Source organism: Nicotiana tabacum, chromosome 8 (genome assembly GCF_000715075.1).
Source record: "Nicotiana tabacum cultivar K326 chromosome 8, ASM71507v2, whole genome shotgun sequence".
NCBI lineage: Eukaryota > Viridiplantae > Streptophyta > Magnoliopsida > Solanales > Solanaceae > Nicotiana > Nicotiana tabacum.
Genome location: NC_134087.1, coordinates 75,164,297 through 75,183,230, shown reverse-complemented (window position 1 = coordinate 75,183,230; position 18,934 = coordinate 75,164,297). Strand labels below are relative to the sequence as shown.

General features: G+C 34.4%; 1 protein-coding gene across 2 annotated transcripts; it reads right to left on the bottom strand.

The window, feature by feature from the left end:
• Positions 1-10,224: 10,224 nt before the first annotated feature.
• LOC107832141 (gamma-secretase subunit APH1-like) lies at positions 10,225-16,769 on the bottom strand. Of its 2 annotated transcripts, XM_016659947.2 has the most exons (7): positions 16,523-16,769; positions 15,622-15,777; positions 13,831-13,916; positions 13,121-13,246; positions 12,352-12,479; positions 12,136-12,213; positions 10,710-10,837 (listed from the first exon to the last, which is right to left on the bottom strand). In XM_016659947.2, exons 1-6 carry the CDS (start codon positions 16,633-16,635, stop codon positions 12,136-12,138), a joined length of 687 nt encoding a protein of 228 aa, XP_016515433.1. In that variant the 5' UTR covers positions 16,636-16,769; the 3' UTR covers positions 10,710-10,837. The 2 variants fall into 2 exon arrangements, with proteins under 2 accessions (XP_016515432.1, XP_016515433.1); XM_016659946.2 differs by lacking the exon at positions 12,136-12,213 and having other exon boundaries at positions 10,225-10,837; positions 16,523-16,765.
• Between the last annotated feature and the right edge of the window lie 2,165 nt (positions 16,770-18,934).

Below are 18,934 nucleotides of genomic sequence, written 5' to 3'. Positions count from 1 at the left end.
TTTAACAACTGAAACTAGTCAAGAATTTGGTTATAATAACTATTTGATATACCCTTTATCTATCATAACGTTTTGAGTAGATATTAAATAAGGATTAGTTACCTCCTATAACAAAGGTTGATACCTTATTTATTTTAAATAAATATCCTTTTAAAAAATTATATTCTATAGTTTTTTCTTATAGCCAAATATCTATTTATAGTCACTTCCTACCATTAAGCCATAAAATAAGCTTTGTATTATTTTTCTCTCTCCCCTCAAATTTCTAATATTCCCTCAAAAGTAAAAGAAAAGTAATTCGAAAAAGCTGCCAACTGAGAAGTGGCTAGTCCCCTCGATTTCCTCCATTCTAATAATCAAAAGTGAGGAAAGATGAAGGAGATAATAGCAAGAACGAAACCAAGTGTTGAAACTCCATCCCAGTACAAGAAAGAAAGGTAATTCGATGCTTCCGAAACCAAGGGTCGACACATACTTCCGAAAGCCAATAATTGTAAGGATTAGTTACTGGATACTGATGCTGCTTCAACGAGACGATATTAGGGTTGTTCTTAAACAAAAACGACGGAGTTGGGGGCTGAACAACTTGAATTTTCTGTTAACATTTTTCAATGTATTTCATTGCATTCATTGTCGTTTTTTTCATTGTATTTCAATGTATCTCGCTGTTTTCTATGTATTACATTGTATTCATTATTTTTTTCATTGTATTTTAATATATCCCGATGTATTCTATTTATTTCATTGTATTCACTGTCTCGCTATATTCCATGAATGTATTCATATTTTTTTAATTAATATAATTTATGTATTCAGATGTATTATATAATTTCTCTGAAGATTGCTATGTTTTTGGGGTGTTTTTCGATTGAGAATCTTTTTATAACTGGAAATACAAAATTTGTGTGTTATAATTGAGTTTGTTGAGTTATATTAGGAGTCTATTATGTTAATTGATTCACTTTTCGTTTAAAAACAGTGTATTCCCATGTTTACGCCACGAATACAGTCGAATATACTCGAATACAATAATCTGTTCAGCTGTAATCCCATGTTTCACGCCATGAATACAGTCGAATATACTCGAATACAACAACTGATTAGCTGGACTTTCCTGATTCACGCCTATTTTTGCTACTGTATTCATGAATACAGTAGCTTAAATACATCTAATACATCTTATAACAACAGAAAACATATCTACAATCCATAATATAGCAAATGGTATCTATAGATAACTAATTACCACTAAAAGATAGTACTTTATGAAAATTTCTCATTAAATAACTTGTGAACTTTCGACAAAATCTCATTTAGACAGAGGCAGATCCAGGATTTGAGGCTTATAAGTTCCTATCGTAATTTCAAATTAATATGCAATATAACTGGGTTCACAGTTAGATATTTACAAATATTTAATAAATTTTTTTAATATAAATACAGAGTTTACGCAAGAGTTACTGGGTTCCCGGGAATCCGTATTCCATACCCTTTGAACTTTCGACAAAATCTCATTTAGACTCGTGGACGGACTTGGACTTAAATAACTCAAATTACCAAAATAATTTTCTAATCCTTTAGTTTGACTAAAATAATTGAATAAACAATAGTGATTAGACGACCGTTAGGAACACTCAATGTTGCAAAAGCGAAAAGCTCTAAAAAGTGCTTTAGATCAATTAGGGCTTTAAGTGCAAAGAGCAACTTAAGTGTGGGCTTTAGAACATGATAGCATCAAGGACAATGATAGAGATGATAGAGTTTTGGAAGCTCCAAGACCATTTACAAGATCTCAAGCTAAAGAGTTGCAAATTAAGGTTGCTGGACTTCAATGACAAATAAAGAAGCTTTTAATTGTAGAGGAAGAGCTCAAGCCCAAAGGAGATGAATTGTCCAAGTTTTACAATTATTTGTTAGTCCAAATTGAAGTCCAAGAGGAGGAAGATTGGGTCACCAAATCAGCTCTTGAAGTCCATCAAAAGGGCTCAAAATGACCTTAAAAGAGGTCCAAAAGGGGTGTTTCAAAAGGAGCCCAATTGGAGTCCAAACCAATGGCCCAAACCAATAGTTTTAAGGCCCAAATCTGCCCCAAAAGGATTTGGCCGCCCCCCCCCCACTTAGTTTTGATGGCTTTTGTTACCCTTAGGAGCCCCCTACCTAAGTTTGATGGCTATTGTGACCCCTAGCAGCCCCTTACCTAATTTAGATGACTTTTTAGCAACCCCCTAAATTATTTTTAAGGGCTTTTAACTCCTATAAATAAGGAGTTCTTCTCATTCATAAGAGACTACATTATTGATTAAGTATATCATACTTTGAGAGTTCTTTTGAACCTTTGTTACTTGTGCTTTGAGATTTATCTTTCAACCGTTAATAGTTCATAGTTCAAGTTAGTAAGATTACTTCTCTTTTATGATATCTTTGATTCCTTTGTGGTATTCTTAGAAGGCGATTAATACTAGTTATTAATTGTTATCTCAAGTTACTCGTAAAGCGATCAAGATCCGAATCTATTGTTTTGATTTGCTTTTTAAGTAAAGGCGTTTGATTTCTTCCATAAATCAAGACGCTGTTACTTTGATCTTGTCAAGGCGATAGAACTTGCTTTCTTGGAAGTTCTTGGAATTCTTTCCTTGAATTTTCCCATATCCTTTATTTTCATCTCTTTAATTCTGGTTGTTCAATTCCTTGTTGTTATTGCTTCCGCATTTACTTCTCAAATTCTTACTCTAATTTGGATTCCCGACCTAGTTGTTATCAAGTGGTATCAGAGCGGTTCTATCAAGATTTCTTTCGTGGTAAGTTTTGGGATTTCTTGAATACTAAGAGCAAAGAAAAGAAAAGAAAAAAGAAATTAAAAAAAAAACAAAAAAAAACGAAAATTAGTTTTAATATATATATAGAATTGCTTGCTCTCCAAAAAAATTTCTTTTGTATCTAATTTGTTTCCAAAAGTTAGCAAAGGAAACAAGAAAAGGGGATCCTAGATTTTCTTACTCTTCTAATCTACATATTTATCCTTTTTTTTTGTTCGTGTCTTGTTTCAACCGAGCCTAATAGTTCTAGGATTTGGTTTTTTTTAGTTCCCAAAGAAATATTTGAATTTTACTACTAAGAACTTCATACAAGTTGGGTTTAACTATAAATCTATAAAGTATTTTGTTCAAAGGTTATTCCGAGAGAAAAAAGAAGCTAATTTTTGTGATACAATTTATACTTTTTTAAAAGATGTCGCGTACAGGTAGTGATGATGAACGAAGCGTTCTCCAAGAAGCTGAAATCAAAGCAAGAAATGATTTTACCTTGCAAGCTCTGCATCAACAATTTGAAAGGTTGAATTTGCAACTCTAAGAGATGAGGGATACCATTGCTGATCAAAATGATACAATAGCTGAACTTATGAGGGAAAATATTGTTAGCCCCCAAGCTAGGAGAAATGTACCCCATGCTCCCATTGTAAATCAAGAAAACCCTATAGATGATTTTAATGATATTGATTTTGATAGGGTGGGAAAAGATAGGAGGGGACAAAGAGGTAGAGTAGAAGATGACCATATAAGTAGTATAAAAATGAAGACGTCATCATTCAAGGGAATAAGGGACCCAGACTTTTACCTTGATTGGGAGATAAAAGTTGAAGCCATATTTGATTGTCACAACTACTCTGAGGGTAAGAAAGTTAAACTTGTTGTTGTTGAGTTTCCTGACTATGTTGCTATTTGGTGGAAAAAGCTTACTAGGGACAAATTGCAAGAAGGACAAGTACCAGTTGCTACTTGGGCTGAGATGAAGAGGGTGATGAGGAAGAGATTCATGCTATCACACTTTCAAAGAGAGCTACAATAATGTCTTCAAACATTGAAGCAAGGGTCCCTGTCTGTGGATGAGTACTTTAAGGCTATGGATATGACTATGATCCAAGCTAATTGTGCAGAGGAAGAAAAGGCTACAATGGCTAGGTTTTTAAATGGCTTAAATAAGAAAATAGCTGTTGTAGTAGAATTACAACAATATGTAACAATAGATGAGTTAGTTGATTTGTGGGATAAAGGGAAAAACTTGCTCTATGATCATTGATAGTGGTAGTTGTGCTAATGTGGTGAGTTCATACTTTGTGAAAAAATTGGGACTTTCATGCATGAAACACCCTACTCCCTATAGACTCCAATGGTTAAATGATAGTGGTGAACTAAAAGTAAACAAACAGTGCATGATTTCATTTAATGTTGGTAGATATGAGGATGATATTCTTTGTGACATAATACCTATGCAAGCTTGTCATATCTTACTAGCTCGTCCTTGGAAGTACGACATGAATATTTTTCATGATGGAAGAAAGAATAGATATTCTCTTGAACTAAATGGCAGGAAATTTACTCTTGCACCTTTATCTCCTTCTCAAGTGTTTGAAGATCAAAGTGATTGAGGGAAACAATGAGAAAACCAAGGGGAGCGATAAAAAGTGAGCTTGAGGAAAAAGAAAAGAAAGGAGGCCAAGAATTAAAAAAAAAGTGAAGGCCAAGAGAAAGAGAGAGAGGGCAACAATTAGAGAGAAGAGATAAAAAGGGGTTCGCATGACAAAATAGACAGTCTTAGTGAGAGGAAAGAGGCTAAGGAAAGAAAAAAAAAGAGTTTCTATATAAAAGCCAAAGAGTGTTTAAATGCAAGAAAAGAGGGACTGCCCATAATACTACTTACTTACAAAGAGACTTTGATTAATTCTGAGTTGCTAACTTCTTCTTTGCCAAGTAGTATTTCTTCTCTTTTGCAGGATTTTGAAGATGTCTTTCCAGAAGATATTCCTGATGGATTGCCACCTTTACGTGGCATTGAGCATCAAATTGATTTTGTACCTGGATCACAAATCCCAAATAGGCCAACCTATAGGAGTAATCCAGAAGAGACAAAAGAACTTCAAAGGCAAGTTGAGGAGTTGCTTGAGAAAGGCTTTGTGAGAGAGAGCATGAGCCATTGCTCTGTTCCCGTCCTATTGGTACTAAGAAAGGATGGAACTTGGAGGATGTGCGTGGATTGTAGAGCAATCAATAAGATTATGGTAAAGTATCGCCACCCTATTCCTCGTCTTGACGACATTTTGGATCAATTACATGAATCCAAATTTTTTTCTAAAATTGATCTAAAAAATGGTTACCATCAGATTCGAATGAATCCGGGAGATGAATGAAAAACTACTTTTAGGACCAAATATGGGCTTTATGAGTGGTTAGTTATGCCTTTCGGCTTGACTAATGCACCTAGCACTTTCATAAGATTAATGAATCATGTTTTTAAGGATTTTCATGAAAAATTTGTTGTGGTGTACTTCGATGATATCTTGGTCTTTTCTAACACTTTAGGAGAGCATGTAGAACACCTAAAACAAGTTTTTGAAGTTCGTAAAAAGCAATTTTATTTGCTAATCTTAAAAAGTGTACTTTTTATGTGGATCGTGTGATTTTCTTGGGTTTTGTAGTTAGTTCTAAAGGAGTTGAGGTTGATGAAGAGAAAATAAAAGCAATAAAAGAATGGCCTAAACCTAAGAGTATAACTGAAGTTAGGAGTTTTCATGAACTTGCTAGTTTTTATAGGAGGTTTGTGAGAGACTTTAGCACCATTGCTTCTCCTTTAACTGAAGTTATTAAAAAGGATAAGATTTTTAAATGGGAAAAAGAACAAGATGATGCTTTTAACTTGTTGAAAGAAAAGTTATGTTCTGCTCCATTGTTACAATTGCCTAATTTTTCTAAATCTTTTGAAATTGAATGTGATGCTTCAGGCAAAGAATAGGTGCTGTTTTGATACAAGATTCTAAACCTATTGCCTACTTTAGTGAAAAGTTGAGTGGAGCCACATTGAGCTATTCCACTTATGACAAAGAGTTATATGCTTTGGTAAGGGCTTTAGCCACGTGACAACATTACTTGTGGCCAAGAGAGTTTGTCATTAAAGCTGACCATGAATCCTTGAAATACTTGAAGAGTCAAGGTAAGCTTAGTAGAAGGCATGCTAAGTGGGTTGAATTCATTGAAACGTTTCCTTATGTAATTTCTTACAAACAAGGGAAATAAAATATTGTTGTTGATGCACCTTCAAAGAGGTATGTCTTAGTTTCTACCCTGACTTCTAAATTAATGGATTTAATCAAATCAAGGGACTTTATGTTAATGATGTTGATTTTGGCAAATTTTTTGCAGATTGTAAGTTGAGTCCTTTTGAGAGGTTTAACCTCCAAGATGGGTTTCTCTTTAAGGAAAATAAGTTGTGTATTCCTAATTGCTCTTTACGTGAAGTATTTGTAAGGGAAGCACATTGTGGAGGGCTTATGGGACACTTTGGATTCCCAAAGACACTAGACGTACTGGCAAAAAATTTTCTTTTGGCCTGGAATGAGAAAAGATATTGAAAGAATGTGCGCACAGTGTTTGGAATGTAAACAAGCTAAATCTAAAGTGTTAGTACATGGTCTTTACACACCATTACATATTCCTACTTCACCTTGCATTGATATTTCTATGGATTTTGTGTTAGGTTTGCCTAGAACAAGGTATGGTAAGGATAGTATATTTGTTGTGATAAATAGGTTCTCCAAAATGGCTCATTTCATTCCTTGTTTAAAAACTAATGATGCTTCACATGTTGCTTATCTTTTTGTAAAAGAGGTTGTCAAATTTCATGGTATACCTAGAATTATTGTTAGTGATAGGGATGCTAAGTTTTTGAGCCATTTTTGGCGTGTGTTTTGGGGGAAGTTAGACACTAAATTGTTGTTTTCTACTTCTTGTCACCCACAAATTGATGGACAAACTGAAGTAGTTAATAGAACCTTAGGAAACATGTTGAGGGCTGTTTTGAAAGGTAAATTAACTTCATGGAAAGATTACTTATCTATGATTGAATTTGCTTACAACAGAACAATCCATTCTTCCACAGGTATGTCTCTTTTTGAGGTTGTTTACGGTTTTAATCCCTTCACTCCCCTTGATTTATTACCATTACAAACTAATAATATGGCTAATCTTGATGGTAGGACAAAGGCTCAGATGATGAAAAAAAATTATGAACAAACAACGCTTGCAATTGAGAAGAAAAATGAGCAAACTGCCTTGAGAAAGAATAAGGGACGAAAGCAAGTTATTTTTAAACCTGGAGATTTAGTTTGGGTTCACTTTAGAAAGGAGAGATTTCCTTTCAAAAGGAAGTCAAAGTTGCATCCTAGAGGAGATGGTCCATTTCAAGTCCTTGAAAGGATTGGAGACAATGCTTAAAAGTTGGACCTTTCTGGTGAGTTCTAAGTAAGTGCCACATTCAATATTGCTGACTTATCTTTGTTTGATGTAGGATCGAATTCGGGGACGAATTCTTTTCAGGAAAGGGGGGATGATAGCATCAAGGATAAGGATATAATTAAAGACAATGATAGAGATGATAGAGTTTTGGAAGCTCCAAGGTCATTTACAAGATCTCAAGCTAAAGAGTTGCAAACTAAGGTTGTTGGACTTCAATGGCAAATAAAGAAGCTTTTAATTGTAGAGGAAGAGCTCAAGCCCAAAGGAGATGAACTGTCCAAGTTTTACAATTATTTGGTGGTCCAAATTGAAGTCCAAGGGGAGAAAGATTGGGTCACCAAATCAGCCCTTGAAGTCCACCAAAAGGGCTTAAAATGATCTTTAAAGAGGTCCAAAAGGGGGTGTTTCAAAAGGAGCCCAATTGGAGTCCAAACCAATGGCCCAAACTAGTAGTTTTAAGGCCCAAATCTGCCCCAAAAGGATTTGGCCGCCCCCCACTTAATTTTATTTTGATGGCTTTTGTTACCTCTTAGGAGCCCCCTACCTAAGTTTGATGGCTATTGTAACCCCTAACATCCTCCTACCTAATTTAGATGACTTTTTAGCAACCCCCTAAATTATTTTTAAGGGCTTTTAACTCCTATAAATAAGGAGTTCTTCTCATTCATAAGAGACTACATTATTGATTAAGTATATCATACTTTGAGACATACTTTGAGAGTTCTTTTGAACCTTTGTTACTTGTACTTTGAGATTTATCTTTCAACCTTTACTAGTTCATAGTTCAAGGTAGTAAGATTACTTATTTTTTTATGATATCTTTGATTCCTTTGTGGTATTCTTAGAAGGCGATTAATACTAGTTATTAATTGTTGTCTCAAGTTACTCGTAAAGCGGTCAAGATCCGAATCTATTGTTTTGATTTGCTTTTTAAGTAAAGGCGTTTGATTTCTTCCATAAATCAAGACGTTGTTACTTTGATCTTGTCAAAGCGATAGAACTTGCTTTCTTGGAAGTTCTTGGAATTCTTTCCTTGAATTTTTCTCATATCCTTTATTTTCATCTCTTTAATTCTAGTTGTTCAATTCCTTGTTGTTATTGCTTCCGCATTTACTTCTCAAAGTCTTATTCTAATTTGGATTCCCGACCTAGTTGTTATCAGAACAAAAAGCACAACTAAGGAAAAAAAATAAAAATACATACGTGATTGAAGAAAAAGGAAATAAACACATTTCTAATGTCTTCGTCAACAACTTATACACTTATTTGCCGATAATATTTGTCGTTTAGCATCGGTCAATTCAAAATAGAACTCATGGGTAATGAAGCACACACCTTAATGCCTTGCCTACACTGAAACACAACTTAAATGAGGTGAAGCGCTTTCTCTAAGCTTTTTTGAGCATCAGTACTTAAGCGTAGATTATTTGAGTCTTTGACAACACTCGAAACATTACAATTTTAAATTGTAAACTCTAAATAATTGAGGTGTCTCTAGAGAGTGATTTGAATAGAATTTGCTTGAGATTGATTAGTAAGTAATTGTACCAGAGTTGAAAATGTCTTTTGTTATGACAAGCAAGTTATATACAAGTGAACAAGAGAAATAAGTAAAAGAGAAATGAAATCAAATTTGGAGAAATATTTGGATAAGTCCACCTTAAGAGGCAAAGTGTGATTTGTTCTTGGTTTTCTTTTCTTCTATATCTTGCTAAGAAACACCAGTAAAAAAGTATGTACCGGGCACTCGTCCTTTCCCAAAGAAAATAAAAAAGAACAAAGAAAAAGTAAAATCCGGAGTGTGTATATATATATGACGCTATTAATATAGTCAGAATTTTCTTCGACAGTGAGTTTCTTGAAACTTTTATAAACATTTTTAACTTTGAAAGACAGTGGTTTAAATTTTAAAATAATATTTAGTGGTAAATAATCCCTTTTAGAAGGAATAGAAATGATATGATAATTCTATAACGTCCAACATCCCATCAGATAAAACCATTTTGCCGTGTCTCAACATTTCAACAAAGAAATTTCAAATAAATAGTAATAAATTATGACAACATCCTCTTTAATATAGAAAATATTTGTGGACACCCTGTAAAAAGTTTGGTTGCCGTTTGTTGTTTTGCATGCATTACAGAAACTGCTTGTTTTCCAGCGAAAGTGGACAAAAAAGTGAAAACTGATGCAATCATATATATGCCACATTTATATAATAACACCTAAATTTATATTAGTGTTCCATCCAATATGGTATAATTTGGGTCCAACAACCTTACTATCTAAAAGAATACTTTGTAATAATATTTATTGAATGAATGAACTGGTGTTTATACATTTATAGGATCCTAGAGGTGATTGTACCAAAAAGGATGTAATTTAGCAACCAATGTGTGAGGCCTTACCCACGGTTTAATCATATGATCGTTAAACTATGATTATAAAAGTTTAAAATAAACAGTTGAAACAAATGTTTAATGTTATTTTCATCAAAATCAAAACAAATTGCAAATCTTATTTTCTACAAGGATGATAATTTGAACCTTCCAACGATTTATTCCCACGCGCCTAAAGTTTTAGTGGACAAAGTTATCAATACTTATACAGTTATACTGATAAGAACATGTATTCAGTAAAATAGCCAGGGTATAGTAAACTAATCCGAACACCATTGTTATTTTGAAAAGAAAAACAGTGTTATGCCTCCAGTAAAAGATTTGAAAGAGTTTTTGATTAAAAATTTGGTAGGACTTGTGGAAAGAGCGTAATGCCACAAAAATAGAAGAGAATGAAACTAAGAAAAATACGTGATAGTAAAAATAGGATTCTTAGTCTAGTTGCAGTTGATGATCAGCTTTTAAAGAGATAGGGTGTTGTTGTTTTTCAACTGAACAGAAGATACCTAAAATTATTGCTAAGATGTATCAGCAGAAAGGAGAAGTGGAAAGGCAGCCACCATTTCTGTATAATAACGGAGTAGATTAATAACTGAAGAGCCAACAACTAAGAAAAGCTGATTAAACACCTGCTGTTTTTTCTCGTACATATATAATTAACAAAATAGCTCAAGGAAGTTGTATTCTTGTTTGCTCTTCAACTTTCCCATTGTCCATCCTTCTATACCAGATTTTCTTTTTTCAACTCAAGGTTCTTGAAATGCAGCAGAGGAGCCTTTCTCAAAAGTTGCAATGACTTTTTTTTGTGGGGGTGGGGGGGGGGGGGTAGGGGGGGTGTTAACGTGCTAAGGGGAGAGATGAGGGGCGGTTCATGACTTCACAGTTGTGTACAAGAATACAGTTCCAGTGACACAATACACTACTAAAATGCTCCGTGCATTAGACAATATACTACTAATCTTTGTCACTCACCAAGCATAAGATAATGGTTATCCTTGCTTAGTGGCCATTGCTAAAGTTTCATTGCCTGCTTCGGCTTTCTATCAATTTCCTCCATGCCATCCTTCCGCAATGTACCAAGGTCACGATTGCTACACAATGGAGAAGTGGAATGCCAATCATGCAGCCTCCAAATGCAAGATTTGTCAGCGTCTGAAAACAAACCAAAGGTCAGCAACAGTGATCCTGAAATCGCCATTTAATCAAAATTCACTCAAATTCGCTTGAGTTTTTCTTCAAAATAGTAAGTCTATGAAGTTCGCTGTAATTACTAAACTTGAACAACAGTCCATTAATGAAATGAGCAACTGGCATTGAATTGTATGGTCAAGTCACTGATCTCAAACCAATAAGGAGAAATGAACCTCTTTTGGCAGATCTTACTGCCTGAGGAATCAGGATATGAAAAGTACGCCAATCAGGGTAGTTCCTTTTAGCTTATCTCTCCTTATCTTGTAGAATCTATTTCGAATTCTGTCTTGCTAAAAGATATGCATGCATGAAAAGTGTAAAAGCTACAACTCTCAGTAACCAAGAAATGTGAGTAACTTGTTATGATGGGACTTGGACATTTTTCTAAGAAAGAATTCAGAAGCTACACTAATTGCTGAAATTATCTGCTTCTATTTTGATCTTATGCTAGAGCCCTCCAAAAATAAGCAGATCCGACTTAGGAAAGTTTTGGTTACCAGATCCTTAATAAATTGAGCTCAGTAGTTGGTTGTCTGAACTAAAGGTTTGGTGTGTCTTTTTCTTGTAATAAAGCATGATGCACTCTTTAAGTATGCATATGAAAATCATGTTGTTCGCGAAGGGTAGCAGAAGTTCACTTTGTTTCATTAGGAAAGCACTAAGCTCCTTTTAAATAGCCCCGAACTTTCTTGGTTTCCTATGCCAGGAAGTTAAAGCTGTTAATCCCTTTAGCTTTACTTGGTTAGCTGTTTCTCTCCATTTCTAGATGGAGGCTACTATCATCTCTCAATTCTGCACCCAATCCATATAATCAGGGCAGACAGCTACTGCTATAGCTGATTCTTAAGCCTGAGTTCCAGCTGCACCTTATATCTGCTGGAGCGAAGGTGGTATTCAAGAATGTTCATAGACATTCGATGTCAGATTTTACTTCAGAGTCAAACTCCAAACAAAGGATATACATGAATTGGACAAATTGTGAGTTGAAAATATTGCACATATCATGCTCAACCTGAAAAAGGTTCTGGTATTTGAACTTCTCTAGTTTTCCTTTTGGGGAGGGTGGGTGCTATGAATTGGCATGGAAGGTTTTCCCACTCTCCAGTGGTTCGTCTAGGTCAAATGCTGTTTTCTAGTTTGTATTGGTCAGCAACTTATTAGATGCTACCTTATGCAAAGAAAAGTAATTCAAAAAGGTTTAAGAAACTCTTTGACTGCACATTATGGTAATTTTCAAGCACAGAGAAAAGATTTTGTACCTAAACATTCCTCTCCAATGTTTGAGTAGATAACTTAGTATGTTTAAATACTGAGTCCTTCTCCCAGAAAAGTAGAAACTAGATTGTCAAAACCAAGAGAACTCTTATTTTGGATACATCAAGTATTATTCACAGTTAACATACAGTACAACTAAGGAAAAAGTATTTCACATACACAAGTGAGACAAGGTGTGAATTCAATCTAGATATACTTACCAACATGCCAGCAATTAAGTGAACAACAGGAGCAAAACACTGGTCCACTTTGTTTCCTTCTTCATATCCACTGAACGCAATAACCATGGAGAAAGTATGGATGGTAGCAAATGCAAGGGCTATAGTTGCTGCAATTTAGAATACAAATAGTGTTTTAAGACTGCATAACCATATAGGTATTAAGCAACACTAAATCAACATGCCCTATTCCCTTCTTCACACTATTTTTTAAGTTAAACAGTATGGCAGCCCCAAGAAAAGGGAGCCGAAAATTATAGGAAAGCTCGTCGTCAGATGCACTTTCTCTCTACTTATTACATCGCTATATGCACTTCTATCTCAACTTAGCCCATCAACAAGCTCTAGGCTTCTCTCTCCGAATACAACCTATTGAGTCAATAGCTTTGCTCCAGGCTGACTCTTCAGCCTATTGAGCTTACTCTCTCTCTACTACAAGTTCCCCTCTTGAATCTTCTTTTAAAAGAAATTAAATAAATATGAAATATAAAAATAAAAAGTGTTCAAGTATTCTAGAACCGAGTTACACGTGTGGATGGGTGTTAAAGAATAAAACCTTATTAGTTGTGTATGGATATCCAAAGAGGTTTCTATAGTCCTAAGTTACTCTATTCACTGTCAATAAAGTTTTGGGTTGGTGCTAAAACGCTTTTACATATAGCAAGATCACTAAAGATCAACAATACAAGGTACTCGGAAGCTGTTTCCAAAAGAATAAAAGAGGAACTCAGAAATAACAGATTTCTCTTACCAGAAACAAGAAAAAAGGGTATCTTTGAGCATTTCTCTACATAATATGTCGCTGGTCCAAACGAAGGTGTCAAAAGGCCAAGGCAAAAAAACACAGCATGAGCCACACCATGTCCCAAACCTCCAGCTGCATGTAAACACATATCAGAAATTAACAGAAGATCAACGGAAAGAATATCAGTAACTACAACAGATATCTAATAGCAGAACGATAATTCACGTTATCAATTACCAGAAATGAAAAGATCAAAACAGTACTAGAAAATTGAAACAAATCGGAGCTGGAAAGTGGTAAAAACAGATAAAATCCCAGATTAAAGTGTTCCCACTAGCAAATAGCAACACTGCAGCAACACTATTTTGACTCAACGTGTCGCGGATTCAGAATCACAATGACCCTTAAAGATGTTTATTATAATTAACAGAATATCTATTGACAGTTTAAACTGTAAAAGAGGTTATTTATATCGAGCTAACTACCGTTAGTTTGTAAAGCAAATCCCTCTATCTTTTTATTTTCACACTCAACACTTGGGACCATCTAGTAGAAGTAGCTCATATAACAATCAATGACCAAACTGATTTTGGCTAGCCTGTAAGGTACTTTATTGAGAAAAGAAAACTATGACCAGTAAATTCTAGGGGAGATGGCAAAAGTATCAAAACCAAATACTAGAAACCAAAAAGACGTGAATATCTTCAGCATTCTACCAAGAGCAATTTGCATCTTGTCCGTTATAAAGAGACGAGGTTTAGAGACCCTGTCAGCAAATGCGTCCAATATATCCTCCAGCTTCCTGACATAACACAACATGGAATACAAAGTTAAGGGTAAATTCAACATATACAGTAGGATAAAGTAGTGGAAGCCATAAAAGCTCTTCCCAACAAATCATAACCAGTCTTTTGAGGTCACAGTTATAACCAAGCAAAAGCAGCAGGAAATTTTCAAATACAACAACACCTCAGTCCCAAAGGAAATTTTCAAATGAAAAAGAAAAACATGTCCCGCAATGATGTTTCGAGCTGAAAGTAGAGAAACATGGGGATGTGACGAAGGGAAAATGCGGATTGGACCACTCTCAGTATGGAATGAAGAAGAAAGCATTGTTTCATGGGGAACAAAGGTAGTACTTTTAGAGTCATTATGACTAGGAGTTCAAAAATTAGCTAAAGCTGGAAGTGTGGGTTAGACACACGTCACAAGTTTGAATCCGGCCACTGACTGAAGCCTAGTATTTAATGGGAGCGGGGTAGAGGGGCCTAGTTTCAGACCTGTGAGCATAATTGGGGTTAGGCCAGCTAACTCACATGAGATTTCTCAGTTACATAAAGAAAATATAGCTAAAGTGGATGTACCTTAGCAAATCATAAAATTGAAAAGACATCTCATGGATTAATATAATCAACCACATGTTTGTTAGGTTTATGGCACCAGAAGATTCTCTGCTTGGAGATAAAATCACAACCTAATTCTCCCAAAAGACCAACTATTACAACCTACGAGGAGATTGGGATAGACAAGCATGAATTTGACCAAAACATTCATGTCCGGCATGACACGACAAGGCTGTAGGATGATTCAAGTAAACAACAACACAACCCAATGGATTCCCACAAGTGGGGTGATGATTCAAGTAAGAAATAAGATATAATAACTTGGTTCAAGTTCTTTAACTTTTGCCAAATTGATTAACAACGACAAATAGAGGAGCTCTGCTGAAGTAAGAAAAGGCAAAACGAAGAGAGGGGATGAGGAGAAGGATAGATAATTTGTTGTGGTCTAGTCCAGTAAAATATAGGCAAAAGGATTTTGTACCAACTTTTTATTCACAAAAATAATTTTCCTGATCACATTTGCTAAATGAATTTAGATTCCTCATATTCGAGTTTCCATAACCACGCACCCATTCAAACATGGAAATCATGGCCACGCATCCTAGATAATTGCGGGCATGGGTATCAAACAAATAGCTATACACCAAGTCTGTTTAGCATAACAAGGAAAACATGGAGCATTCCCTGCTCATGAGAAGTATGCGGACGTCTTAATGAAACTATCTTTATTCCTTTCTGTATTTCATTTACTTTATTGGCTTCAACAAATTCTTTTCTCAAGCAATTCATGTGAAACTATGTAATTGAAATACAAGGATTAGCTCTATAGGTCAAAGGCTACTTCAGATGATTATCAGAGTGTGACATATCACATCTTACCTTGATCCACATAGCGAAACACTAGGTCCTTCACATTTTCATATCAAATCAATGATGCGTATAAAACTCCAAATGTTTTTGGGAAAGCTACAAGTAAATCAAATGGCATTAAGGTCAAGTTTTCTTCCTTCTATTTTGCATTTCTACTACTCTTCAAACAGATTTTCTGAAAAGAAACTAATTTAAGTGTGATCTAAATCACCTATGGCTTTCACTCAGTTACAACTAGTTTGACCAATACAGACAGAAAAGTATACACAAGACATTTGTTATATGCCGACTTACTTGTAAACTTTCCAGAAGAGAATACGAAGCCCTTCTTGAAAACAAACAGAAGTGAGTATGAGGATTGTATACGGCCACCATGCTGCTGTTTTCAGTGGAAGGAAAGCCCTCCAGAGTGCTGACAGTACTATCAGGCTCATAAGCCATACCAATGTACTACCAAAAAAGCGAAAGAAAGAACTAATTATTCACATTGAACAATCAGAAGTGGATAATACTAGCGTATGGAAATCTGCTAACCAGCAACACAGCCACATCACAAAATGACAAAACACAATTCTCTCACGGCTTAAGCTTTTAGATGAGATGGTCATACATGGTACCAAAGCCACCCTTAATCAAAAAGGTTTTCCACGTGCTTGGCCATGAAAAAGAATCAGGTCAGCACTAGAGGGGCATGTTGAAGACATAAAAGCAAATATAAATGTGCTACCTAATGGCTTCAATTTTAGATGAAATTGTCACACACTAAAATAAAAATATCATATATGGTGAAAATGTAACAGCGGCAGTTCATATAGTCATCCTTAGTACATATGAAAAGGAAAATGAAAAAGGGAATGAGCAACAAAGGGATTTGGTATTATAATGAAAAGAAGAAAAAATGACAACTATGTCAGCATTTACCATAAACCAATCACACCCAGTAATCAGGAAAACAATTTTAAGGAATAAACGACAACAATGGGTCTGCATTTACTTTGACCAAATCACACCCATGAAAGAAAAAGACCACCAAAATTTCCACAAAGACATGACAAGTATATGTCTGCATTTACCACACCCAGAAGAAGAAGAAATGGCACCCAATTTCTCAATTATATCATCACTGTAATCATATCATAAGATGAATAAACAAGCAACTCTGAATCAAAAGTGAACAGTAGAGACAAAAGATTACCTAGAAAGAACAGTGAGAATCAAGAAGGGCTTTTTGGAGATAACAGCGATGAAGAGGGAGAGAGAAGGGCCAAGTGCTAATAAAGCGTATCCAATTCCTGCTGCCACTGTCATCGCTGGCTTTCCTCTTCCTTAACGCTTTACGCACAGCTGCGTACTGTGGTGTTGAAATCAATACGAAGAAAATTACTTCCAAAGGGAATGGACACTTCCGAAAAGGAACTTTGGGGAATGAATGTTTCAAGTTTTTCTAAAAGAAGAATGATAGACTTGGTAGTATTAACTGGTAATTTGGTATTACTAATAGTAATTATGTGGAAATATATTACTGAAACTATTTATGCAATAATTAATAATAAAAAAAATATTAAGCGGTGAATAATGAAGAGATTGTTATTCATAAATTACTTACTTTAAAATGATATTTCTGTCTTTAAATAGTTAATTTCGTATTGAATTGTTCTGTATAAATAATATATATTTCACATAACTTAATACATATTTTATTTAATATTACTGACCAAATGTTGCATTGGTGACTAATTTGCTTCAGCGGAGCTTGCGGTCACTGATTCCTCGCCTATTCGGAAGAGTTTTAGATTGAATTCAACACTACATATTCTATTTTATTCTGTCCCTTGCTAGCGTACCAACTTTGCAATAGATATAATGTCAAGTCGTGATGGTAAAATACTCCACATAAGTTTTTCCATAAGCCCTGCATCAATTAAGGCTTCTTTTCTCTTTCTTTTCACCGTATGAGTTTCTTCTATTAGGCTAACCAAACACTTTATTATCTTGAATATGATGAGATTGATTGCTCTAATATCACTTTGTTTCGTCACTTACTAGTTATCTATGGGGTAATTAATAAAGAAAAAAATGTTATGCGATGATTGTTAATGATGCATTTATTGTACATAAATTACTCCACATTGCTAATACCTATATTTTTGTTCTACATTCTATCCTTCATAAACTAATATATAAATTCATGCATTACTTAATAATTTATTATTCTACATTTAACAAAAGAATTACCTATGTACAATTGTTCTTGTTTCATGTGGCTAACCAGGCACAATATTATCTTATGGATTTTATACTAAATTAATTGCTTCAATGTAACATATATAGTTATGCGATGTAATTGTAAATTTGTTACTTATCTGTACGTAATTTTCACAAATCAAATTTCATAATTGTTTTAAAGACTCGGGAATTATAATAAAAGAAATTATAAATAATTTTTTTTAGGAAAAGAATTGATAATCGAAAGAAGCAAAACAAACGAAAAGTCAAAAAAACGAATTTGAAAAGTTATACATGATTCATGTATCTAATATTTCAACCTTCCAGCCTAGAACTCTCTTCATTTTGTAGCCAATAAATCCAAGAGCCCAGTTTGGAACTGAACAATCTACTTTGTCATCATTTGCGTTCAATTACATTATAACATCAATATATATAAACTAGAAACAAAAAAGAAAAAAAATATTTTAATCAATAAGGAATAATTTGAAAAATATAAAATTATGGTGAGGATAGTTTTTGTAGGCAACTAAATTTGATTAAATTAAAATCCGTAAGAAATTTGAATTTAATCTTAAATTAAATATATTTTGGTCCAAGAAAAATATTATGGGCTAATGTAATTGGTTTAATTATTTAAATCCAATAAATATGGATTTAATGAATATGTCCAAATGGGTTGGGCTATGCCATTTAATTGGCCTATAAATTGGCCTATAAATGATGAGCCTACTTTATTTAGCCCAGGAAGTCATATTCTTAAAGGTCCAGTTTGTCGCCTCATGTCAAATGACGTGGCATGCTAAGTCAAACGGAAGAGCCAATAAAAACATGGCACGTGTTGAAATGACATAGCATGCCAAGTCAAATTAAAAGGCCAGTGAAATCGTGCCATATGTTCAAGTAACATGTTCTGGCCAATCAAATGCGCCCTTGTCATGCTTCAATCTGATTGGTCAAAAAGAGTTTGTTCTCATCGCAACTCTTTTATCTCACAACTATAAATAGGAGTCTTCATAACTTAGAAAAGACATATAACAAGAATCAAGAGAGAGCTCGTGGATCAAACGTGGCAGATCTCTCTAAAAGCTACAAACATTCAAGTGTTCTAAGGATTAAAAGATCAAGACGAAGATTCAAGAACAAGTTGTAAGCCCTTGGATTAAAAATATATCAAGATCAAAATCAAACCTCAAACACTTGGATTAAAAATAAAATAAAATTTAAGATTAAGCTCAAAGGCTCTTTTATTTACTATTGAAAAGAAGAATCGGAGAATTTATAGAGATTGTAATACTCATATTGCTTGAAATAAAATACTACAATTGTTGCAATATTTTTTTATCTCGAATATTTTCTTAACGTAATTTATTGTCTACAA

Bases quoted from the DNA above. Each gene is read 5' to 3' on its own strand.
- LOC107832141 (XM_016659946.2), bottom strand. From the start codon at position 16,635: ATGACAGTGGCAGCAGGAATTGGATACGCTTTATTAGCACTTGGCCCT. The intron at 15,778-16,522 runs GTAATCTTTTGT...CTTTTTTGGTAG, and splicing joins ATTCTCACTGTTCTTTCTAG to TACATTGGTATGGCTTATGA. The intron at 13,917-15,621 runs GTAAGTCGGCAT...GTGTTATGTCAG, and splicing joins CTCTTCTGGAAAGTTTACAA to GAAGCTGGAGGATATATTGG.